Source organism: Squalius cephalus (genome assembly GCF_949319135.1).
Source record: "Squalius cephalus genome assembly, chromosome: 16".
NCBI classification, from domain to species: domain Eukaryota; kingdom Metazoa; phylum Chordata; class Actinopteri; order Cypriniformes; family Leuciscidae; genus Squalius; species Squalius cephalus.
The window spans coordinates 19,670,550-19,697,712 of NC_137137.1; the positions used below are offsets into that span (position 1 = coordinate 19,670,550).

Consider the following 27,163-nt stretch of genomic DNA (forward strand, 5'->3'; position numbering starts at 1 on the left):
TGTTAAATAAGAGGCGGTCTGGCGCTGGAATGTGTTTTTTTTATCATGCTGAGCAGCTTTTTTTATCGTTGCTGCTGTTATCAGTGGCGGAAGGCGACTGTGTTCTCTGGAGACTATTTGTTCCGGTGAAATCACACCAAAAAAAGCAAAACAATTTGAAAAAAATACACAAAACAGAATCATCTTCAGTATTGATTTTACACACACATTGGAAACTCTCCTTTATTCTGCTCTGTGTTGTAGTCTCTACTGAAGAGTGTGGATGAAGTCATAACCACCAGCGACTGGAGAGAAAACGATGAGGTACGTTTTTAGGATGGGTTAATGGTTGGATAGATAGAGAGATTCGATCAGTCCATTCATGAGTTGATCCAAACGAATCGGCACACTTTTTCCACATTTCAGCACATCTTTTGTGATGTGAAATTATTCAATTCAAACATGGTTAAATGCAGCTGAAGGTACTATTCTCTTGGTATCTGAAAGAGTCATCAAATTTTATAATTTTAATAAAGCAAAAATGATTTCATTTTGTAGAGTTCTGCAGGTTCTTATTTGTTAACCTCAGTGAGCTGTAATATACTTTGCACTTGTCTTTTATCGGGGTGAGCAGTGGAGTCCATTGGTCAATGGTCTGGTGGAGACTGTGGATAAGGTGATGGTTCAGATGGCCTCCAAGCTTCGGTCCAGCCCAGACTCAGAGGCTCCTCTGGCCATAGGGGGCAAGAGTTCTGTGGCAGGTCAGTACACGCTCCAAAACACTTCTTCAAACTCCCGTTTCCAGAATATCTTTTCTTAGAAATTCACTCCCTCCCTTCCTCTACATACATAGCTGGCTTGAAGTATGTGGAATATGCCCAAGTATGCTCATAGGGGGATGGCTACCTAATACACAGCAGCACTCGGTGAGCGTCAAATCAGGCCTGAGTGAAGGAATTTGATGCATGAAACATGACTTTAAAAAATTGCTTTTTATCGTGTTTCTTCCATTATATTTTCCTATTTTTTAGGAGTGTTGAAATGTTACATTTGGCAGAATTGTTCAGTTTGGGCCTTTCTCCTAACCAGACTTTTTTTATAATAAACTTTCATAAGAATAAAAAAAAATATTTACTTAGTTAATTGACTGAAATGTCATGATATATATTTAACATAGATTATAAACAGTTGGAGGAAGTTTCATTTTTAAGTTTTAAGTTTCAGATTTTAAATAGTGCAACGTGCAGGTCTTTAAAGGAGAACTCAGGTCAATTTTAACATTGAACATTTTAATAAACATTTTTTTGTAAATTTGGAGTGCTGTCAGTACAGAGAACAACGACAAAAATCGGTGTTGCCTACATCGTGTTATCCTCTTTTTAAAATTTGCACCCTGTTGACTTCAATGGGGCAAGTTTTAAACCTGCTTTTAGCCTCTTAACATCCTTGATGTGTCATTACAAATGCACAGGTCATGTGAGTGATTCCTTCGGAGTGAACGCAGGTCAATCTGACTGCAGTAGATGTGAAAGATATTAATAAAAGTGATGTTAATTCAGCCAGCGCACATACCTGTATTTTCTTCCTGTTCATAGTAATCGATTGTCGAGTTCACGCTACACGCTATCACTCACATGGCTGGGCACTTGTAATGACACATCAAGGATGTTAAGAGGCTAAAAGCAGGTTTAAAACTTGCCCCATTGAAGTCAACAGGGTGCAAATTTTAAAAAGAGGATAACAAGGTGTAGGCAACACCGATTTTTGTAGTTGTTCTCTGTACTGACAGCACTCCAAATTTACAAAAAAATTATCTCAATGTTAAAATTGACCGGAGTTCTCCTTTAATGTCTAATTAAATGTTTAATCTGCTTTGTCCAGATTCAAAATGATTCAAGTTTCATTGAAGTCTCATTTCTGAATCATTCCCTTTGAGACTCCTGGCTTCACAGTCAACTTTCTCTTCTGTCTCTGATCCTCCCTTTGCTGTGATAAGACTGTGTGTGAGGACCAGAGGTCACATGAGAAAACCTTTCCGGTTGCCTGAGCTATTATTGAACTTCACTGTTTCATTCAGTGAATAAACCATAAAAAAACACAAGATCACAGATGAAACAGAATCACCCAAGAACAGAGATGTTGTTGAGAAAAGACTTCCCATAACTTAATTCGGGCAGCGCCCTGCAATATTCTCGATTCAAACTTTAAATACTCTATACTTTACCAATACTAGTGAAATATCACAAGTCTGTGCCAATTTGTACATCACCACAAAAATGAATGTGCTATTTAACCTTTATTTTAAATAACACTATGGTTCAGAATTTTAGAGACGACAATGTTTTTTTATATTTTTGACAGAAGTCTCTTATATGGGGTTCATTTAGTTGATAAAATTGGAATGATTTCTTATTATTATCAATGTTAAAAACAGTTGTGCTGCTTAATATTCAGCATTACAAAATGTTATGAATACATTTTTGATTAACAGAAGTTTTTTTTATATAAATAGTAACAAATTCAATTAAAAACAGTTGTGCTGCTTAATATTCTTGTGGAAACTGTGATATATTTGTTTGTATACATACATCTTTTGTAATATTGTAAATGTCTTTACTGCCACTTTTTATCAATTTAACCATTTTTGATTAATAAAAGTTTTTTTTTATAAAAAGTAACAAATTAAATGAAAACTATTTTAGTATTTTTTCAATTAAGTAAAAATTGCTTCAGGTTAATCAGATAATTATTCAAGACATGAACAATGTAATCAAAATAAGTAACAAATTGCAAACAGAACGAATATACAATTGAAGTAAACAGTGTTGACAGTGTTTACATTAATACCTCACAAAGAATTGCACCAAAAAGCGCAGCCTCTTGTTACAGAGCATGCTCACAAAATGCATGTTAAACCAGCTGCCTTTCAGATGGTGCACATTAAGGTACAGAATACAGTCAGTACTCAGCTTCACCGACTTGTTGGTACCAAATTGTTCTTCTCTTGACCTTCTAATGCAGTAACAAAGCAACAGTATACTCACTATGAACAGTGACCCAACCCTTTTTTTCAAATGTATCTAGATTACTCTCTGATGAAGATCCCTCAGAACTACAATCTGCCCAACTACCGGTTCCCCACACAAGGGAAGAGTTACATCTCAGTACCAGGAGAGGCCCTTACAATGCAGTGTGAGTATGCACATCTCACAAACACACGCACAAACCCTAAGATCTGCTGGTGATCCTTGTCCTGATCATGCAGCTTCAGAGAACAGTGCTTGTCTATTCAATGATCCGCCACGGACTAATGGGATAAATCGTGCTTAAAGTAACAAACTTTAATGCTTTTCCACTTTCTAAACCACAGTTTTAACCATAATGTGCATAATGGAACAAACAAAACCTGGACGGGAGCATAGACATACAGTATGAAATGGAATGGATTGCTAAACAAACTGCCAATCATTTTTTCTTTTTGAATAGAAGGTTATTCTGAATCATTCCTACCCAATTTAGCCCCTGATTATGAGTAAATGTGCGCATACACATCTCATTGCTTTTATATGCCTCTGGCTGCAGTGAAAGAACAGATTGTTATTTCATACAAGGAAGATTAAGGACATTTATTTGTTGCCTGTCCGCTTCAGCCATAAACAACAAATAAACAACGCAATCAGCTCTGATGACTTCCTGCTGCTCTCTAATGAAACCTGCCAATCACACAAGCCCCTCCAGGAGAAAGCGTTATATAATTTGGAGTAGTTTAGAGCAGAATTGCAGTGTGATGTATAAATGTGAGCAATAGTTGAAGAGTGAGTGTTGCAATGTTTTCCATGTGGCGGCTGTAATTATGAGGGCATTAAACGTTTTGTTTGTTTGACACCGTTTTTGGGGTCAGCTCTCCTCAGCTCCTCTGGCACAGTGCTGAACCTGAGCCCCGCTCTGTTCATTATAAACAGTTTTAATAAACTATTAAAGCTCTATTATCAGAAATGGCACATAAACGCTAGCACTGGCATTAGCGTGCCATTGAACTGCTTCTACAGTGAAGCCGGACATATGGTACACTTCATTAACAGAACCAAGCAGAACTTTTATACGCCAATTAAAGACAGCAAGAGAAGGAGCGCATTGAATCGCTGTGTAATCCCGCTGGGCCAAGTTTCTTTAAGTCTTAATAAAAACATTTGTAGAGAGATTTTGCCCCTTGGTTTGTGAGGTTATTGGCCCAAAGCTCATCTGAAGCCCAACTCAGAGGAGTTAGTTGGGACACAGTGATATTGCTTGTTTGGTCCATTAACACCTGTAAAAGCACTAATAAGTTGTAAAAGCATGTTTCACAGTAATATCAACTGTGAAACATTAGTAATTAGCATTAAATAATACAGAATGAAATAGAAATATACAACATACATATTAAATATTTAGTAGCTGCTTGCCCAATTTTTTATGTAGGCCATCCAATATAAGCTGAGAACTGAGTTGCTGAATCATTTTATTGCTTTTTTTAGACATCACTTAGTCAAGACATTTACAAAAACTCATGTGCCTCTGTGAACAGAAATAAAACATGCATCTGTGGGTTAGTTTGCTTCAAACTGGTTGTTGTTAATGATTGGCCTAGACTCATTTAAATGCCTCTGATTGGTTGCTGTGCTCAAACCCTGCAAAAAATCATGTTGTTAGAATATGGAGAATACTTTAATGTAATACTGTAAATGATACTTTCCATGATTAATCACAGCAACACTCATCTTAATGTAAATTATTTATTCAGTTAATTGTGCAGCCCTAATTCAGACCCTGGTGAAATGATACTGCCACATCCAATGGTCTACAACAGTTATCAACATTATTTTACAAGGTTATTTATACAAATTCTGCTGTCAAATTGTGATACTAGTTTTCAAACTCGAAGGGAATAGTTTTTAATGGCCAAAAGATTTTTTGAAGTATAGTGTAAGATATTTCCCCCTCACACACGTGGTGGACCCTCAATCACACTCTTCCCGTGTGTGTGTGAACACACATCTTTCCCATTAGAGGTGCACTGAGAGGAGCACATGCAGTGTCTGTGATAATGAGTCTATCTTCTCTATGCATTTCAACGGCAGCCCAACACATTCTTCAAAACACACATACATATGTGTGATCGAATGGTAATAGTTGTGTCTGTTTCCCCCTGCAGCTCAGACCACGATCGTGGGACTTTTCTACCACAAAATGCACAACTACTACAAAAAAATCAGCCCTCTACAAACAAGGTGAAGTGTGTGTGTGTGTGTGTTTCCTGTTGTACATTGTGTTCTTGTGAGCATGGCTTTATCACTGTGGTTCTCTCTCATCTGGGCCTCTGTCTGATACTCCCAGTCATTAAATCGACTGATAACACTCTCTTCTCATCTTAACACAGCCGTGATCAGTACTTAACTTCATTTATTTATTTTAGTAAATCTTTTTATGTAACCCCACTGGGCAAAAGAGAGATTATGCGGGGTATATTCTCATTACCATCTAACTATATATGAGAATATTTGCTATGGATTATACATCATTCCAGACAGACTGTCAGTCTGTGCATTAGTGGTGGGTTACATTGTTAAGGTGCGGTCACATTTACCAATGCTCTGCAAAATTGTGTGGGCAAAATCCAGTCAATTCAATCAAAATCCAATATTCAGAGTTTTGCGGAAAGACGTATAAGTTCCCCATGCATATTTTGCTCATGTTCAAGTTGGTCATGCAAATTTGCTGTGCAGACCAACAGAAAGATGTTTGGTTTGAAAGTGACTTCTATGTGTGAGTAGTGTTTCATCGTAGTTACACTATTGACAATAGAGAACTGCAGCCATGACATAAAAACCTGGAAGACTAATCCGTCAGTGGTTCCCTCAAGGTTTTCCTATGGGCTTTTATAATGGGGTTTTTCAGTTTATGAGTAAAATATGGTCTGTGGTAAACATAACAAGACGATACTTGGACATTTTGCTCTACAACATTTTGCTTGGACATTTTACTCTACAACGTAAACACACCCCAAATGTTATTATTATCTAGTTTCTTATTAGAACTATACTTTTAAAAAAAGAATAAGCATAACAGCTTCAAAATTCGACAAAATTCGGGCGTGTGTAATTTGCTTTGTATAGCAAAACGTCCAAGTATCATCAAGTTATAGTTATATTTACCACAGACCATATTTTACTCATAAATTGAAGAAAAAAATAACAATTATAAAGAGTAAAAAAATGGGTCTATAGACAATGGATGTTTTTTTTTTTTTTTGTCTTTGAAATTTCACTGAAATGTGACTGCAACTTTACACCTGTAGGTGGCGACAAGTGTAATTTTTCATTAATTCCACTAATTCCAAAACACTGATTCCTTCAGCAAGAAAGCAAGTGAGTGAGTCGTTGAATCATTCATTCAACTAATTAATTTAAAAACAATGAGGCTGCTTCCAAAATCGCACGCTCTCTGAGTAGGTACTTCTTTTGAATAAGTACTTACATTGCAACCGTTAAAAAAAGTCAATTCTATATAGTACGAATGTAATCCAGACGTACCACATTTGCATGTGCATATTCATTAATTAAGAAACGAAACAAATGGCAATACTGTTGCCCGGAGACACATAAGGATTGTTTCTGTGGATTTGTTTGGAACAATTTGTATTGCCAGGGCAAAAACAGATAATATAACTGACAGTATTGTGTCTAAAATGTCCCAAGAGCATCGTGAGCTAAGTTGATCATAGAGACCATTGTGGCAATGGCTCTACAATCTACTTAGGTTTACGATGCTTCTGGGAAACGCAGCCCTGAGCAGTGGATCTGTATAGTTCCCACCATGCTTTGCAAGGGAGTGCATTAGTAGAGTAAATTTAGGGATTAAGTGTTATTTTATGTGTTTTTCAGTGAAGGGAAAGATTTTGGTAGTTTATGTTTAATGTTCAGTTATGTTGGACATTTAGAGGAGTTTCTGTTATTGAATGTTGTGGTTACCATTGTGCTGAAGAGTAGCGCTGTCAATTGTGATTTTCACTTTGATGCAACATAATGTATTCAATAACCCCAAATCACAATTTTCACAAAATTCACCGATCAGCAAGGAGCAGGCGCGCATGTGTAGAATGTGTCCGTCCTGAGTTTTATTGGAAATTGTATGTTCAATGTCACTCAATTAAGTTAAAACAGCATTCCCTTGTTTTATGTTAAATAAACCTGATTGAATTAGGTTACAACAACACAATTAGAATTTATGGGTAGAATCAGGTAGAAATATCTCCTTAAAGCAAACACTGCACATGTTCACTTTGTACAATGTTGCATTAGCATAATTTTCATTGCTCATTCTGGAATGTTAACAGTAATTCAAGCATGGCCAATAACTGACTGTCCATCTCTGCAGGATAAATGAGGCGGTGGATTTTAAAGATTATAAGATCCAGATGGCCAGTCATCTTATTTCTCTGAAGGTGGAGCCATCTCCTGTCCTGTCACTCAACCTGTCCAATGAGCCGCTCATCCGGATCGTCCTCACACATCAGCTGGTAGGAGAACGTCAATCCAACGCTTCATTTTGTTCGTTTATATGTTCATTCAGGAGTGTGGGTGCTTGTGAGCATTTGCTTTTTATCAAGTTTATTTTGCTTGACTAATGTGACAAGAAAAAATGATGTACAACGACAACTTTAAGATCAAGCAGAAAGTTCTACCAACCGTTTCATTTATTCTCATTCTAAACTAATGTGCTCACGTTCATCAACCAACATCTGGATTTCTGCACATCAGGTTAGATTGAATGCAATTAACATAAATTAATATTTATGACCCAGACTGGCCTGGCAGATTCAGCACTGAGCCGCTGGTAGAAAGTAAAGTTCCCGATGAGAGAAGGATGCTTGTGACAGCCTATTCTTAACATTTGTGGTCTGTTTGATACATAGATTTCTACTGAGACTTTTGTCTAACCAGAATCATTCCTTTATGTTTCTTAAACGGTACAAAAATTATACTTGATATGTTGGAGGGAAACTTTCAAAGACCTTTTTTTTTTTTTTGCTGCTGTGTTTGTGGTTTTGTCTTTTGGTGAGCTGTGTTACACAAGAACCCCAGAGTTCAGACTTGTCAGGACTAACCATGGAAATCCATTTCGGTTTGCATCATCCTCTGCACTCTTTTTTTCAGTTCTGAAACAGCGAGAGTATTTTGCCAAAAGAAAAGTGGTTCCGAACGCAGCCTTGAGGTCTTTTGAGAAGGGAAAGATGATTTGGTTTAACAAGGAGCTTATTTGGCCTGTGTGCGCAGATGGTACGACTCAGTCGAGGATGCATCTGTCAGCCAAATTTCCATGGGAAACCCATCAAAAATGAATACAGATGGCATGTAGACAAGTTAACCAATACAGCATGTTTTGGGAGGATATTTGCTGTTAAAAAAAACAAAAAAACAGTGAGGAGTTCACCGTAGCATTGGATTTCACACACCACGTTACACACAATATCCATCAACTAACCCACATTTTACAGCTCACTGTGCTCTTTACCATTACATAAGATCTGCTAAACCTTTTCAATAAATAAATAAGCTCATATACAGTGTAATCACATCAAAGAAAAACATTTAAACCTATTTTACTGAGCGGTCGTTTCTTTTTTCATTGTTCTTTTTAAAGCCTTTTCAATGCTTTCCAAATCAAAACCATGCTGGCATGCATGTAACTATAGAGACAAACGTTTGTTTTGCTGGCTTTTTATGGTTTTGTGAGAGATGATTATTTCAGTGATGTTTGTTGATGGAAATGTGTGCGTCTTTGTAGAAAGACCATTATGCTAATTGCTAAATGAAAGGAACCTGCTAAAAGAGTAAAGCCAGAAACACTACTCAAACACAGATGCAAATGCTTTTGCAGGGTCCAATCAAAATATATCCACAGCTTCCTTAAAACTGAGCAATAATCGTTCAGAAATTACAATGACTAGTATGAATTGAAAATATGTAATTTTGCACATCCCCACTGCACATTAGGAAAATTGACACCAGACATTTTAATTTCCTTAGGTCATAGTTTAAATGACTCTAATTAATCTTGGGACACTGGCTTCCTGTGTGTAGGACTGTCCAGAACAGAGGCAGTGTTTCATGAGTAATGTGTGAGCTGAATCACTAGATCAATATTCTGTCAGTGTCAGTGATGGATTACTGTGATAAGACTGTTTTTAAGATAATGGTTAGTTTTGTGTTTTTGGCCACTGGCTTTTTAGGTAGAATGATTTAACAAATGTTGAATATTTGTGTAGAAATGATTTGCTGTCCGTGTTTTTTTGGATGATGTCAGTGGTTCTCATGGGAAATTTCCCCTGTGATCAGAGCAAGACTTGTGTTGATTTGCAAAGAGAGCAAGACTTGTGTTGATTTGCAAAGAGAGCAAGACTTGTGTTGATTTGCAAAGATTCATATTTTCTGAATCTAGTCAACTATTTGGTCTTAAGGAAATCCTTTATAATTAGGCTAGTTTAGGATCATGTTCACGTTCAGGAGCATTTCTTTGCAAAATATATACTACCTTTCAAAAGTTTTGGAAAAACTTTTTTTAAGAAGTCTCTTATACCTCACCAAGGCTGCATTTGTTTGAGCAAAATACAGGTAATTTATAATTACAATTTAAAATAATGATTTCTATTTTAATAGATTTTAAAATGTAATTTATTCCTGTGACGATAAAGCTGAATTTCCAGTCCTCAGTGTCACATGATCCTTCAGAAATCACTCTAATATGCTGATCTGTTGCTCAAGAACAGTTCTTATTATGAATCAATGTTGAAATAGTTGTGGTGCTTAACATTTTTGTGGAAACCGTGATACACATTTTTTTAATAAATATTCTTTGATGAATAGAAAGAATTCCTTTTTTTGTAACTGTGTAAGTCTCTACTGTCACTTTTGATCACTTTAATTGATCCTTGTTGTATAAAATATTTTCTTTCTTACCCCAAAGTCTTGAACGATAGTATGAACAGTAAATACAGCCATTAATGCTGTCAATAATTCAATTTATTATTTAAGGTAGTGGATTTACTATGAAACAGGTGCTTTGATGGCTGTAGCAAAGGGTCAAATAACTCTTCTAATTGTTTAACAACCAACTTGTCAATTAGTTGTTGTTGTTTTTGTTGTTTTTAGCTTTAACATTTTGTTGCTGTGGTGATGCTAGTTTCCACAAAAGAGTTTCTCAGTGTATTTCCACCCACTAAAGCACTGCTTTGTTGGCTGACTAGTCAAACATCCTGTCCCATCCCTAAACTACACAGACAGCAACCTAAGCGACAATTGAGCAATTATAAGCAGCAATCATCTCATTACCTCATCTTTTACTTCTCCTTTTCTTCCCTCTCTTCTCTTCACCTGTCCCATCTCTCACTGCTGGATCACATGGCACGAGGTGAACAAATGGAAAGAGTGATTTCATGAGGAATGCTGGCGATGCTCAGTGTCGAAATCACAAGGATTAAAAAAAGATTTCTGACAAGCTTTCGCTGCCTTTACAATCTAATAAAGTTTCAGCGGAGCGGACACAAAACAGAGACGCCACGCATACTGAGCATGAGCGCACGTCTGTTGCGCTGTGTGCAAGCTTGTACTTGCACTTGTATGTTTACGTTAATCAAAGACATTACTAGAGGCTGTTTATTCATCTTAATACAGTGCACCTCCGAATCCGATGTGTATATGAAGCAGCCTGGACTGGATTACTGTCATCATCCCATTGTGCTGTGTGTTTTTGTTTGCGTTCATGTGAATGTGGTTGTGTGTCCAGTAAAGATGTTTCTGGTGAATTACTGAACCACAAGCAGTTTTGGTCAAGGAGGTATTTCCGCTGTGGTTCAGATTTAATTACAGATTCACACAGCCCTAATGGCATTACAACTTATAAAAAATCTCACCAAGTCTGACATGCATTTTGATGTATGACTGGGGACTTTTGTTGTCTACTTAGTACAGTTGGGGTTTTTAAAGTTACAATAATGAGTAGTGCTCACTGCCAGATGCTTTTATAACTCACACACACCCAGTTCCTGTCTGAACTCACTCACTTTAAACGCCTGCTCACTCACTCACTCCCTCACTCACCCAAACACTCAGTAGGTCACTCGCTCACACACTAATTTATTCATTACTAACTAATCACTCTTCTCAACCTGTCATTAGCCACTGTCGGGGCAGTGTGATCCATGGCTATCAACAGACCGGACGGGGCCAATAGCCTCGGACCTCGAGCCACAAGGTCAAAATCAAGCGGCGTTTCCACTGTCGGGCTAGTAGCCCTGCAGCGTTACCCTAAAACTCGCCTTTGCCATACCTCCCTGGAACAAATAATGTCACACCACCAATTCACTAGAAAGGGGAAACTTTCTAATCAGACTGGGACACGCATGACACATACTTAATCATTCGCATCTTCTCCCGTTTCTTTGCCCTCACAGGACTGCGTAACTGTATTAGTGCTTTTAGAAGTCCAGAAGTGTGCACATTTATAAAAATGCTGAATTTAAAAAACAAGGAATGATAACATCCATTAGTTTTTCACTAAATTGTAAGATCTGATGAGGTTTGAGCAATCTCTCCTGTCTCACTATGTTGTTATCCTTTCAGCCAGAGCAACAGAGGAGCTCTCTAAAAGAAAACATAAGAGTTATGATGTCATTTTTGACAAACATACTGTATCAACAGAGGCTCGGGGAAGAGATATTAGACATTAACTCCTAGGTAGACATATTAACTCTTTCCCCACCGGGTTTTTTTTTTTTAAGTTGCCAGCCGGCGCCACAAATTTTGTATCATTTTCACCAAGATTTCATGACCCCAAGAATATTTTGTTGTATGAATATCTGAACCTAAAATATATCAAAAGAAAGAACATAGCCTCTGCTTTTAAAACAAACAAATACAAAAATCTACATTTTATTCTAGCTTAATTAATTTTTTTTAGCAACGGTTTTATTAAATGTTTCATGAAAAAGGAACATTTTGACCAAATAGCTGAGAAAATGCTTCTGTTTTTGGATCTAGAGATTCTGTACTATTTCAGAAGATGTGTAATTGCTCCCCCTACCATATAACAGTGAAAACATGGATTGCTGTAAAAACTTGTGACAGGGAAGCGCTGTGTTATGACCAGTGGTTAAAGTGAGATTTGGCAGGTGGGGGAACCCTCAAATTTTATGTAGGTGCAACAGGGGAAAATGATTCATTCAATCATTTATTCACTCAATGACTGATTCATTCAGCCACACATTCACTCACTGACTGATTCATTCAATCACTTATTCACTCGCTGACTGATTCATCCAACCACTCATTCACTCACTTACTGATTCATTCAGCCACTAATTCACTCGCTGACTGATTCATTCAGCCACTAATTCACTTGCTGACTGATTCATTCAATCACTCATTTACTTGCTGACTGATTCATTCGATCGCTCACTCACTCGCTGACTGATTCATTCAACCACACAATCACTCACTTACTAATTCATTCAGCTACTTATTCACTCACTGACTGATTCATTCAGCCACTAATTCACTCGCTGACTGATTCATTCAGCCACTCATTCACTCACTCACTGACTGATTCATTCAGCCACTCATTCACTTGCTGACTGATTCATTCAACCGCTCATTCACTCGCTGACTAATTAATTCAGCCACTCATTCACTTGCTGACTGATTCATTCAGCCACTCATTCACTTGCTGACTGACTAATTCAATCACTCATTCACTCGCTGACTGATTCATCCAACCACTCATTCACTCACTGACTGATTCATCCAACCACTCATTCACTCACTGACTGATTCATTCAACCACTCATTCACTCGCTGACTGATTCATCCAACCACTCATTCACTCACTGACTGATTCATTAAATCACTCATTCACTCGCTGACTGATTCATTAAATCACTCATTCACTCGCTGACTGATTAATTCAATCACTCATTCACTCGCTGACTGATTCATTCAACCACTTATTCACTCGCTGACTGATTCATTAAATCACTCATTCACTCGCTGACTGATTAATTCAATCACTCATTCACTCGCTGCTTGATTCATTCAACCACTCATTCACTCACTGACTGATTCATTCAGCCACTCATTCACTCACTTACTGATGCATTCAATCACTCATTCACTCGCTGACTGATTCATTCAACCACTTATTCACTCGCTGCTTGATTCATTCAACCACTCATTTACTCGCTGACTGATTCATTCAATCACTCATTCACTCGCTGACTGATTAATTCAATCACTCATTCACTCGCTGCTTGATTCATTCAACCACTCATTCACTCACTGACTGATTCATTCAGCCACTCATTCACTCACTTACTGATGCATTCAATCACTCATTCACTCGCTGCTTGATTCATTCAATCACTCATTTACTTACTGACTGATTCATTCAATCACTCATTCACTCGCTAACTGATTCATTCAGCCAATCATTCACTTGCTGACAGATTCATTAAGTCACTCATTCACTCGCTGCCTAAATCATTCAACCACTCATTCACTCACTTGACTGATTCACCCAATCACCCATTCACTCACTTGACTGATTTATTCTGCCACTCATTCGTTCACCTACTTATTCAATCATTGGCTCACTCAACCACTCATTGATTCATTCATTCACTCACCTACATTGGCTCAATCACTCATTCTCCCTCTCTTCTTCTTCTCCTTCATGTCTCCAGTCTTTCACTGAATGTGTCTTTCAGTTGGTCTGACGTCCCCTCTGTCTTTATTTCCTCTCCCTCTCTCACGCTTTCTCAGATGAATCGTTATAATCTATAGCAGATGGTCTGGCTAAAGCGATCCTGTTGTAGCTAACGCCTGCGGATTGTGTGGCCTCCTCCTTTTCTCCCTCTCCATATCTTTCTCTTTCTTTCCCTCTGCCACTCTTTTGCTCTGAATGCCTGAAAACAGAACCTTTAAACTGTTAGTTCTGCCTTGCCTTGTTACTCTTACCATTATATTTTTAGACCACTCTCATATTATGATTTACAGTGAACAAATCCTCCAAGCTTGTGTTTTCATCAAAATTATGATAGAAATACCATTAAGCTCTTAAAATGTCCCCACATGATCACCTGAGCACGTTCCACTGCATATTTAGCCTTGACTGGATCCAGGTTTTAGCGTTCCACAGAGACTTCAACCATTTCCTAGCTTTTTCCAGAGATCCGGAGGACGTCCATCAACTGGCTGACCCCCTGAGCACCTCACTGGGTTTCTCCTCACCACGCACAGCTCCTATGCAGATGTTTTACCACCTCAGTCTACGTCAGCCGAGTCTTACCACCAATATTTATAAAGATACGCGGATCCACATGTTTAACTTTCAAAATGTTCAACTCTCTCTCATGGTGTTTCTCAAGGTGTTTCTCATATTGTATGTTTTTGCATACTTTTATTTCGTTGCAAAATAGAGCGAACAATACTGGCAATACAGTGTTTAGAATGTACTTTACTTTTGTATATTGAACTATTGTATAAAATCAATGTCACATCTGCAATGTCAGCATTTTGTTTGCATACCCCCTCTGTCACCTCATGTACCCCAGTTTGGGAACCACTGCTCTAAACGTTTATGCACAGTATCACAGTTCGAGTATTTCTCATTTCCCATTATCAAAAGTAGCCAAGGATAAAGCAATTACATGTATTGTTTCAAATTTAGCTATGTGGCTTGAGCCTTATTTGTGATATTGTGAGAATCAGATTGAAGTTTGTGGTTAGCACTTGCACTCCAACACTGTGATCCATGGTGCTTTTTTGGGTAACACAGTTCAAATCTGGCTTGTCACATTTCCTATTCCTGTCTCATTTCCAAGTTTTCGATGGAACATGTCTTTGCGTTGTCATTGACTTTTTAAGTGCATTAATCTTTGTATTCTCCGTGTACAGAAACAGCTGCTCTAAATTACAGCCCAGCCTGTCCATAAACGTATGTAATTACAGAGCCTGTGAATAGAACGGGAGAGACCGAAAACCTACATTTACTTTTCAACATTTATCTTCTGTGTTAAGCTTGGACTACGCGCACTGTGTTTTTAAATTTAGCCCAGCCAGGCTTTATTTAGATAGCAGTTCTTTAAATATCCCCCAGTGCAGTGCCATTAACAAGCATACCTCAGGAAACCAAAGGCAGCATGTTTCATATGGTGTGTAACTGGGTTTGGTCTCAAGAAGAGAGAATGTGTGAGGAGATGTTTAGCAGACGATTCTGAGCATATGCTGTTGCGTATGTGTGTGAGAGAATGAGTTCATCAAAGAGAGAGAGTTTCAGTTAATCAAAAAACGTTATATCCTGAATATTTACAAACTAGAATACAAACCTATCTTACGGATATCTTCTTGGAATATATAACGTAAGATGTTTGAACTGCTTTTATGGTGGTTTTTGACGTTTTTGAGAGAACAGACAATTGCTCCTTTAACACTTGAGGAATTCTGTTGGCTTGTTTTTGTGTTGTGTAAATGAAATATAGGCTTTATTGTATTGCTAGCACTCAGTTTTTCCTTCAGTTAGTCAGTGGGTTAGTCATCAAGGCAGGCATCAGGGGTACTGTCCCAAAAGTATGGAAACAATACTCCCACTCTACCGTACTGACAGCCCTTCAGATGCACACTCTGACCTATTGACTTTTTGAGTAAAAGTTATGAATTGTGAAGAGACATAGGCTGTGTTATCCACCTTATTTTTCATGTAGGCGCGGATGCAGCCATTTGTTATTTGAGAGTGTCTGATTTACGGTGTCATTCGCTTCCAATTATTTTAGCTGTACAAAACAGCTTGTTATGCTGCTTGATATTGCAAACTGGTATACCATATTATTTTAATTTATTGTCTTAATTATAAACACGCTGGTTTGTAGAGTAAACAGTTTTACAGTTTATTGCACTTTGATATATGCTTCTCGTTATTTCCCTATAGTGGCTAATAAATCAGAAGTCTCGCACATTCACAAAAAACACATTACTTCCGCTTTGAAAAATAAGGTGGATACATTAGGACAGATGAGAACCCTATACTTCTCATATTTAAAGTCAAAATGTTACCACAGTAGCAGATGTAGGAGTGAAGTAAAATTAATCCAATCCATAAATTAAGCTCATGTGAGTGCTTGAAAATGTCAGCAAAACTACTGAAATCAAAGCGCAATGAGAACTAAAAAATATTCAATGTGCTGTTGTTTAAATTGTTTAATATTATTCTATATACTAAAATATGAATGACAATATTATTGCTTATTGTATACTGCCATTCAAAAGTTTTAGTACAGACATTTATAATGTTTTAAAAGATTTATATTTCAAATAAATGCTGTTCTTTTGAGCTTTCTATTCATCAAAGAATCCAGAAAAAAATCATTTATCATATCACATAGTAATAATAAATGTTTCTTGAGCACCAAGTCAGCATATTAGAATGATCTGTGAAGGATCATGTGACACTGAAGACTGGAGTAATGATGCTAAAATTTCAGCTTTGCCATCACATGAATAAATTACATTTTAAAATATAATGAAATATATAGGACAGTTATTTAAAATTAATAATACTTCACATTATAACAGTTTTTACTGTATTTTTGATCAAATAAATGCAATCCTTTTATTATGTTAAATTATATTGACATATTCTGGTTTATTTTCATAAGCAAGCGGTGGTACTGATGGAGATCACTCACCCGGGTGTGAAGTGTGAGGAAGTTTGGCACCCACGTGGAGCTTTCAGGGGAACTTTGAAAAAGACCCAAATAGAGCAAAGCTGCAAGGTTGTTTTATATTAACCTCTGGCACGATCTGGTGGAAGAAGTTTCATATTTTGACAGAAGAGATGAGAGTCAGGCTGAATAAGAAACTTTTTTATTCAATTGTTGTGACTTTTGGTGATTTAGTAAAATTTTAACCACATTAAATCAAATCCGCAGGGCTCAACACAGCTTACATGCCTTATTATCCTTGGTCGTCATCCAGGACCATCAATTTGATCCAGGATGTTGATCCATATTCTCGTTATTGTCATTCTCCACATTCCTCTGAACGACAATACAGAGGCTTGCATGTGCTTGGAATTACACATGTCGTCCAATCAGGAGAGAGACTGAAGCAGCAGTTGGCGGTGGTGACTGTGTAAACCATTCCATCAGCATGACAGGGATGTGTGTTTTCTGCTTAATTATGAACACATGCCACTCAGGCTCTCTGAAATAGACCTGATGTGTGATTACACAACCTGCTGTCATCTGATAGGCTGGTGAGAATGATGTCATAGCAGCTGCCAAATACCCCACACCCCCCCCAACCCAAATCAAAGGTTACGTAACATCTAGCCAACATTTAACCCCTATGATGATTTTTACCACTACAATTTTTTTTGTGGCTATAAAAGTTATAACTCAGGGACTCATTCCAAACCTATACAAGCTTATGGCTCGTTTCTCATAAAAAGCCTCTTCTTAATCACCAACCTGCGTTTTTGTGTAATTTCATTCTCTCTGTGTCTTTGGATACATTAGAAAGGGAGCTCCTCCAATACTGTGTGCTCTTTTGCAAGTCCTTTGTTGTTAATAAAGTGTTGGAGTGCTTTCACGCTTCTCTGGCAAGTGCCGAGCACTGCAGGGCAGGGGGGAGCCGCAAACACCAAGCCAACCCCATCTGTGTTCATTTGACTGGAGAGAGAGAGAGAGAGAGAGAGAGACTTACTGATGGAGCTGTAAAAATTACCTTCTTATTTTAGTACTGAGATTTTGACCTAGAGCGAGAGTATGACAATAGAAACTGAAACGAATGAAAGTGAAAACTTTGTGGAACACAGAGAACCACAACCCACACCTCTCTTGTCACTGTCAGTATGGTTCAGACTTTTGAACTATCTAATTTAGTTTAGCTAGACTTTTGGATTGCAGCATTTTGGAATCTGACCCAAAACCACCCACTTGAACTGGAAAAGGCAACCTGCTGAACACATTTTGTTTTTGCATGTAATTTAGGGACAGGGTTATCTCAAATAGATACTACTATAATTATTTGGTATAAAAAAAATAAAAAATTCTGGTCCACAAATGGCTGTACAGAAAAAAAAAATAGTGGTAAATGGAAAAAAAAAACTTTGATGTTAATATAGCAACTTATTGTCCTTTAAAATATACTGATAAACACCATAATAATACATCAACAAAATAAAAATATTCTATTTAAATACTTTTATTTTAAGTAAAATATAAAATCAAATTTTGATTGTGTCACGGAGGAGCTTCTGTGAGCGTATTTTAGGCTTGTATTTTCACTTACAATAAGCCTAGAAAAATGAATACATAATTTTAACAATATTTTAATAAAAGTCGTATCTTTATAACTTACATTTCTCCAAATAACAGACAAATAAAAAATGTATTAAGGTTGATAACATTTTAAAACATCTTAAAAAACATCATTTATGATCTGTTTCCCTTAACAAAAATATAGCAGAACGTGTGTAAATTTAATTAAATTTCAGTCACACACATTTCCCTCTTTGAAACTTACTGACATTCTTTACGCCATTTATTCCAGCCATTCAAGTAATGCAAAATTAGGGTACGTTTACATGCAACGCATTCTCATCCTAGGGCGTCATATACTGACGCTTTTGACATTTCGTCTACATCGAACGCACATGGCACCCTTTAGCGTCAATATGAGACGCACAGAGCTTTGTTCGGTTATGGGTAGGTTTAGGTCTGGGTTAGGGTTAGGGTTAGACCGCTAGGAGGCGCCTTCTGTCCCATATCTATCTGCGTCTCATATTGACGATAAAGGGTGCCATGTGCGTTCGATGTAGACGAAATGTCAAAAGCGTCAGTATATGACGCCTTGGGATGAGAACGGGCTGTTACATGACAACAATGTACTAGAAAGGAAAGTTTTTTTGTTGTTGTTGTTGCATTTTTCACATACACCATTATCAAAACAATCTCCGTTCTCATGGATCCATTAACACTGCTAAAAACGCTGTATTATTCATGCCAGGCCAGTAGTTGGCGATGTCACTTTGTAAAGAAACACTACGCGCCTAAAGACTGAACATGTTGCATGACGCCACAGTTTTCAAAAACGTGCATTTTGAAACCTGTTTTCAAAAGTTTAAGTTTTTAGTGTCATGTAAACGGCCCCTTGAAAAAGAAAAAAAAAAAGAAAAAAGGAAGCACCTGGTTTGTGTCTCCCAACACCTATGCAATCACTAAGTCATACTGCTCTTTTCTTTTAGGTGTTAATGATATGTTTTGTTGCCCTTCAGGCAACAGCACAACAAAAACTGTGCCACTTTCATTTAAACCACCATTTTATTAGTTAAACCATATTTTATAAGCTAAAAAACAAGCTCCGTTATCCTCACTTCAAAGCCATGTGCGGACAAGGGAGATTTGAGAAATGATATAAACTGTTTGTTCTGACCAAATAATTTGTTGTGACTGTTAAGCATCTTATCAGTAATGGAAAGCATCAGCTATCGTTTAACTTGTCACCCTGAGTGTTCCTCAACACTTACTTGCACTAATAATGATGTCTTTATTTCTATGTGATGTCAAACGCTGCCACAACTGGATCACATTTTGAATGTCCTTCTAATTCTCTCAATTATTTCCTCTCTTAAATTATCACCACTTTGACTGGTTGATATACTAGAGCTAGTTTCCGGGTCATTTCCGAACATCCTTCATCCTCTGTACCAGTTCTTTTCCATTCCTGTCTGGAATTTGGGTCTGTTCTTTACTCCGTCCTGATTGCTTATAGTGTCCTTCATGCAGTCATGGATATTCTGTGAGACTGGCTATTGAGAAGAGATGCAAGCGTTCTTATTTCTGAATGTATTTATTTGAAAGCAATGTGCATGTATGTGTGCACGTTTTGAAATGTCGCCCATTGATATATTTAGCGATATTGGCCTCTAATCTATCAGTGTTGAGAGACTGTGGTTGTACGTTGATCACCACTGATGCTCCAACACTTGTCTCAAACTTCTTGTGTGATGGAGGGACCTTTTTGGACTGAATGACAGTAAAGGTGCAGTAACATTTACCATTGCTCAGTGAAATTTTGTGGGCGAAATCTAGTTTTTCTATCAGAAATTTGCACGATCAGGAGTTTTACTGCGCTTACCAACAGAAAGCTGCTTGGTTTGAAAGTGACTTCTGTGTGAGCAGTGTTTCATACATCTCTATTCTACTGACAATGGACTTTTATATACAGTACATGCTAATGTAACCTTAAGAAGGACTCTACTGTGATAAAACATAACATCTGTGATGTTTCTCTCTTAATTGTTCTGGTTTCCTGTCTTTCAGAATACAGAACAGCAGCTCCTGGCCTTAAACCAAAGCAATAAAGTGTTCCTGTACTGCGCTTTCCTGGACTACAGGTGGGTCTCACATCTTCAAGCGCTTCTTTATGCACACAAATGTTCCATATTTCACAATTATTAGTTTGTAATTTGCAAGAATGTAACCAAATATTCAATATTGGCCTCAAAGCCCTGGAAGAATAAATCCATTGGAAATGTATACAAGACAGACATTTTTAGTGCTTGTATATTTTATAGTTCATGGTAATTTTTTTCCTATCCGGTATGGTGTTAATATACTAACTTACTTTAACTATTAAAATCTGCTGTGTACTTTAAAATATATACTGATTACCACCATAATAACCAATTTCAATGAAATCTGAAATCTAATGTTATGGTGTCATGCATAGACTTCTGAGAATGTCCAATTACTGTTTTTTTACTGTAAATTATAAACTTTATTTTATTGCTGACAAAAACTTAGCACTTTGAGATAAAAGTCTTATTTTTATAATTTCGTTAAGTTTTACTCTAGCATTTTTACATACTTTTTCTGTTAAAAATATTAAGATCGCAATGTCGGATTCGTTTACATTTTTAGACCTTTTAAGGATGTCCCAACTTTCATCCTCAATTTCACTGTCCAGAGATATTTATGCAGTCCTTACTGTATAATCTCTCTCACCCATCTATCTCTCTCTATCTGTCATTTTAATGTCTCATTTCACGTTTCCTGTTAAAGCTTGTCAGGAAGTGCTTTGATTTATCAATGTGTGTGTCTTGTATTTATATCCCACTGTTATCCTTTATCTATACAGGTTACATTTATGACATTTAGCACATCTAAATCGTTCATTCTTCCTTGCAATTCGTCATTCAAACCAGTCTTTTAGAAATCATGAGTCTGTTGTTGATCAAAGGCAATCTTATACCAAAATAGCTATACCTGAAAAATCACTTACGGCCAAGTAACAAAGCCAATTTTAGGATCATGAAAATTGTGAAATGATTTAATAATTTAATTTGGAGTGAGACCCCTTTCTGCCTTTTCTTCTCTCTCTCATTCTTTCTCATGCTTGTTCAATCTTTCTCCCATGTGGATATTTAAAAAAATGACTGCATCCATAATGGAGTGATAAAGCTGTAATATTTTCTCTAACTGAGATTAATGGGATCTTACGTTAGTTTGGATTTCGTTTAGATCAGATTTGATTAATAACTCTCTGGTAATTCCGTTAACGCTGGACCAGGGTGTGAATGCGTATGGTTTCAATATAAACAATGAATAACTCCAGCAACTGTAATGCTCAATTAAACCTGTGTGTGTGTGTGTGTTTCAGCTTTAAGGAGGGTGTGTGGTCCAATGAGGGTTGTGTGAGAGCTGATGGAAACCTGTCCTTCTCCATTTGCTTGTGCAACCATCTGACAAACTTCGCCATCCTAATGCAAGTGGTTCCCTTGAAGGTGAGGCGCTCTCAATGTCACTCAATACTTTTGAATTTTCTCCATTCCATCTGGCTTAATCTCTCTGTTGAATGCAAAAACACATTCTGTATGTGCAGCCCCTTTTTAAATGAAAGCGTCTTGGCTGTTATTTCAAATGTTCTAATGCTATTTGGTCTTTATGCAAACAAGAGAACTGAATCCTGCTTTACAGATATAAGCACAAGCAGACAGTACCAGAAATTTGAGGGTGCTCAGTCTGTGACATCTATGTCTGACTACCTAAGTCTTATATAAGCTGCAGAAATATGCACATATACGTAGTACAAAACTGGCAGCGAAGCCTGTGGTTAGTGGAATTTCTCAAGATACCTTGATTGAGCATTTAGGTCATATCCCATCAGGGATCTTTGAAAACACCAAGGCACTGCGATGAATGCGATGCTGACTGTGTTTCTCGTCCGCAGCGAGCCAGCAGCATGCAGGGCTTGAGGTTTTGTTTGGCCGAGACTCTCTGTAAATCAGCAGCAGAGCTTTAATAGAAAAGACAGTTTGGACACAGTTGAGACACTTCTCCAGGGGTGACGTGCAGGATTTTGTTTCTAGTTAATTTCCAAACTCATCGTTGTGTGTGAAAGTGTCTCAGGGGAGGCCGCTTGTCAGAGGTTGTGTGGGTCGAGGACTGTGGGTTGAGTTTGGGCGGACAAATGGATTGTCATCTGTCAGAGAAAGCTTGTAAGCATCTGCCTTTGAAATACAGAACGACAGGCACAGCTTGATATTTTGGTAACCCTTGTCCTGTTGATTTATTTAAAGAGAACTAAAGAGCGAATTTAAGTCAGGCTAAAGATGCTGTCAGCAAGCTGTACTCACTAAGTAGGGACATGTTTGTGAAGATGAGAGACATATTGCTTCACACGTTTCGAGGTTCATTCTCCGATGGTGCGTGAGCCAAACCGAGGCACCCAGGTGCATCTTGGCTCTTCTGCGTCTATCATCTGCATGTGTTTGTTGAGAAAATCTGTCCTCGCTCAGTCATGTAATCATCTCCTCTGGAGCTTTGATGCTAATGCCCGCCTCTGCCGGGGCTTCAATTAGCGGCTCACCTCAGTACTTCAAGCCTAGAGGAAATCGTGCTTTCTCCACCGCTCTGCAGATCCTCGATATTCTGGGCCTGCGATAATCACAAGGCAGGAAGCAGAGTTAATGTACGATCGAACCCACGCACGGAAATAGAATTATGGGGGAAAACAACTGCCAATAGGCCCGATGTGCAGACGCACCAATTACTGGCGCTGGGTCAGAGGAACCGTAACAATGCAAGTCTATATCCTGACGGATGTCCGTGAATAAATCTATTCGCTCTTTACCAACAGTTATAAGGGGTCGTATCATGAAAATCTGTTAGTTAAGGGGTTTTGCACTAAAAAACAGTGGAAAATTTGTTTTTATAACCATTTTAAACCCTCTATTTATTTAAATTGTGATGGGCAAAATCGAGTTTTGTTTTGTAAACATTTATGAACCTTCTGTTTCCAATCAGTTGCTTGAAAGTGCATACCAAGACCAAGTCATGTGATGCCAGCAAACAATGCTCAATAATGTCAGAGTTTCTAAATGAAAGTAGTTTGAAGCAGTTAATATGATGTCTTCAGTTGTGGAAGTATAGAATAAACCATTAGTTTTGAAAAATACAGTAAATTAGTTTAAATTTTAGTTTAGTCTTAGTTTTAGTTGTAATATTTTCTAGTAAATCAAACTGTGGTCTGACGTACACATTTTTGGGGGGTCGGTAATGTTTTTGAAAGAAGTCTCTTATGCTTGCCAACGCTGCATTTATCTGATCAAAAATACAGTATACAGTAACACAACCGTAATATTGTAATTGTAACAGTAATGAAAGTAACTGTTTTCCTGTCACAGGGTCTTTCATAAATCAAATGCTGATTTGGTGCTTTTCTTATTAATACCAATGTTGAAAACAGCTGTGCTGATAAATATTTTTGTGGAAATCATGATACATTTGTTTCTTTGAAGAATATACATTTCAGAAGAACAGCATTTATTTGAAATAGAAATATTTTGTTAAATAAGCATTATAAATGTCTTTACTGTCACTTTTGGTCTATTTAATGCATCCTTGCTGAATAAAAGTATTAATTTTAAGAGAAATATTCCTGACCCAAAACTTTTGAATGGTAGTGTATTACAAGTTGTATACTTGTATATGTATATTTGATAAAGCAAGAATGTTACTGTTCATATTTTTTCAACCGTTGGTCTACCTTGTCTGTAAATAGTTAGTGCTCTCTAAGAAAAACATTTTGTTACAAGAAATAATTTGATTGATTGGATTTATGTCGGGCTCATGCTTGTTTGTTCTGATGAAGTGATGTTGAAACTTTCAAGTCATTGAATATTATGCAAACGTCAATCCAAGTACAGCTGGTCATTGGTAACCTTTGACTTTACAATCAGTGGATTGTTGCTGTGGTATTCAGTGTCTCTTATATGCAGTCTTATAACATCTGGGGTTTTCAACTCATTTAACCCCCTTCGGTTCTGTGTTATACACTTTCAGATTTCCAGCCAAATTCATCAATCTCATTGTCAATGCTGTCACATTTGTTTCCACCACAGCTCTCAAAGGCCCACCAGGTGGCGCTCTCCGCTATTAGTTACATTGGCTGCTCTATCTCTATTTTCTGCCTGGCAATTACACTGGTGACCTTTGCTGTGTTGTCGTAAGTAACCCATATTGCTTTTTGAACATGCATGATTATAACCTTTAGTGTTTCTCCACCATCACTATTTAAAATTCATAACTTTTTCTGCACACAGGTCTGTTAGCACCATCCGTAACCAGCGTTACCATATTCATGCCAACTTGGCATTTGCCATATTAGTCGCTCAGGTCCTCCTGCTCATCAGTTTCCGCTTCAGTCCCGGCACGGTGAGTCCATCTAGCACACTCATCTTAAAGCACTGCTTCTCAGCCTTTTTTGACTTGAAGATCCCCATTATATTCTGTATTTCTGCTGTAATTATGACAAAATTGCTTGTTTTCTGACAGTTATAAGATACAGGTACTAGTAGTATTGATATATTTGATCAATTAACCATTATTCATTTTGGGATTCCAGAAGATTCAAGAACAGTATGTTCTTTAAGTAAGGAATAATTGACGACGGGCCGTTGAATTATTAGAAAAATAATACAGTCCCGAGGTGGTAATGCAGCCACGTAGTATCATTAAAAACAATAGTTATTGTAAGAGAGAAAAACGTTTTAGAGTTTGATTATTTTAATAATATATCGATTTAAATACTAAATTCATCTTGCGCCACACCCTTTGAAGTTTGCAGTATGCCACAGTTCTGCACTACATTAGCAAAGACAATAACTAAAACAAAATTGGGAGTTTGCAAAGAACAATAATTTTCCACATGTTAAAGATGCTAATGAAATGTTCAAATGACATCAACATCTTATTTACAAGATGTGATTATGTTTTAATTGTGTATCATTATCAGAACCATGTCGTCATTACATAAAGTAATCCAATAAGGTGGAAAGAGCCGATGACTGCTGCACTAATCTCCTAACATGCCTCTGGCATTACGGACAGATTCATTTGATACTCAGTTAATTTGATTGTGCTTCCTCTCTCTGAGGACTTGGCTGAACACCCGCTTAGCTCAATGATGCTGTCGCCCACGTGTTTATTTAAACAACATCTATTACATTAGCTATGATTTACAAATTAGATCAGTTTTCTGTGCAGTGTATTTTGTCTAGACACTTGTCTTGATCCTAAAGGCCACAGAGAATGATACTGTCCTCTGCCATCCCAGCTCCCATGTAAGATCATGGCCGTGTTGCTGCATTTCTTCTTCCTCTGTGCGTTCGCCTGGATGCTGGTGGAAGGCCTGCATCTCTACAGCATGGTGATCAAGGTGTTCAGCTCGGAGGGCAGCAAACACTTTTATTACTATGCCATCGGATGGGGTGAGTACAACATCTTGCAGGTGGAGACTGCAGCAGATCGCAAAAAAAAAATGACACTGTAATCCAGAATCGAATTGATCCTGTTTAAACACTCTTCTCAATCATTTGATAATCATTTGATGAATAACTACTGTCATAACTAGAATCTATATTTTAAGGGAAATTCCATTTACCGCCTGCTTTCTGTGGACGCAGAAGCGTAGTTGTAATCACACCAGGCAGGTACAGCTGAGTTTTATGAATTAGAAGCATCTGTAATGAGCAGAATTTACATATAAACGAGGCATTTGAGCTGAAAAGACACTTGGCCTCATTCACTAACCGCGCATACTCATAACTTTTTCATGAACAAATCATGATTCACCACTATCATAACATTTAACGTATAAAAAGAAATTTAGAAACTGGAGCCACACATAAAATCACATACTCTGGTTAAGATTAATTAAGATAAATGATATTTCATCATATACAGTGAAATAGTTGTAGTATGAGTTGCGAAGTTTCTCTAAAAATGCGCATAAGCGTACAGTATGTACAACTCGGTAATGAGAGGTCTGTAGTCTGTGTTATCTAGCCTGTTTGAGCTGGTTTTGAGAACGGCAAACTTGGTATTTTTTTTAAGGAACTAGCTATGCATGCTTAACATAAACAGTCACTGGTTGAAAGCCATACTGATTTTAGCACATAAATAAACTGTATTATGGGTTATTTGTGAATAAGACGGCATATTTTTAACTAAAAATGCCACAGATACAGTGGTGCTGTTTAGTGAATTCATCTGTGTACACACATTAATATAAACTACACACTTCATTACACAGACATGCTTGATCTAACTTACAGAAAGAAAAACAGCAGATCTATTTCATTTGCCTTAAACGACCCGTTTCAGTGTAATACACAAACCCAAATGTCAAATGAGGTTGTCCCACGGCAGGCATTAGCGCTGAGAGAGATCAGCCTCCTCCCTCAGCCATGTCTGATTTGGCAGTGTTGTTAAAAAAAGAGATTAAAAGAAGACATTTGTGTGTTACAGTCTGTCTGAGCTGCCAGTAGATAAAGGGACATTATATCTTAGCCGAGTCTTCAGTGGGTCATCCCTTATGATGCAGTCACTGTTATTTATTATTAAGCTATTCTCAAATGTGTAGATGTGCTAATAGACAACATGTGTTTTATCTTATGTTCTCAGTCACTCTTTTGAGAACAGTTTATAATCTGTTTTTTTTTTTCATAAAATGACATTGCCAGAGCTACAAGGGGCCTTGAAGTAAATCAAAGTTGGCACCATGATAACTGAAGGTGTTTTTCATTATTACAT

General features: G+C 37.4%; 1 protein-coding gene across 3 annotated transcripts in view; it reads left to right on the top strand.

The window, feature by feature from the left end:
• The window catches only part of adgrd1 (adhesion G protein-coupled receptor D1), a 44,772-nt gene that overhangs the window by 12,525 nt on the left and 5,084 nt on the right, over window positions 1–27,163 (top strand). For all 3 annotated transcript variants that reach the window (XM_079896956.1, XM_079896957.1, XM_079896958.1), the window contains 10 exons: window positions 244–303; window positions 614–740; window positions 3,064–3,171; window positions 5,171–5,246; window positions 7,393–7,534; window positions 20,390–20,463; window positions 21,729–21,852; window positions 24,472–24,575; window positions 24,673–24,784; window positions 25,686–25,839. In XM_079896956.1, coding sequence (XP_079753082.1) covers window positions 244–303; window positions 614–740; window positions 3,064–3,171; window positions 5,171–5,246; window positions 7,393–7,534; window positions 20,390–20,463; window positions 21,729–21,852; window positions 24,472–24,575; window positions 24,673–24,784; window positions 25,686–25,839 — 1,081 coding nt within the window. The remainder of the gene's footprint in view (window positions 1–243; window positions 304–613; window positions 741–3,063; window positions 3,172–5,170; window positions 5,247–7,392; window positions 7,535–20,389; window positions 20,464–21,728; window positions 21,853–24,471; window positions 24,576–24,672; window positions 24,785–25,685; window positions 25,840–27,163) is intronic.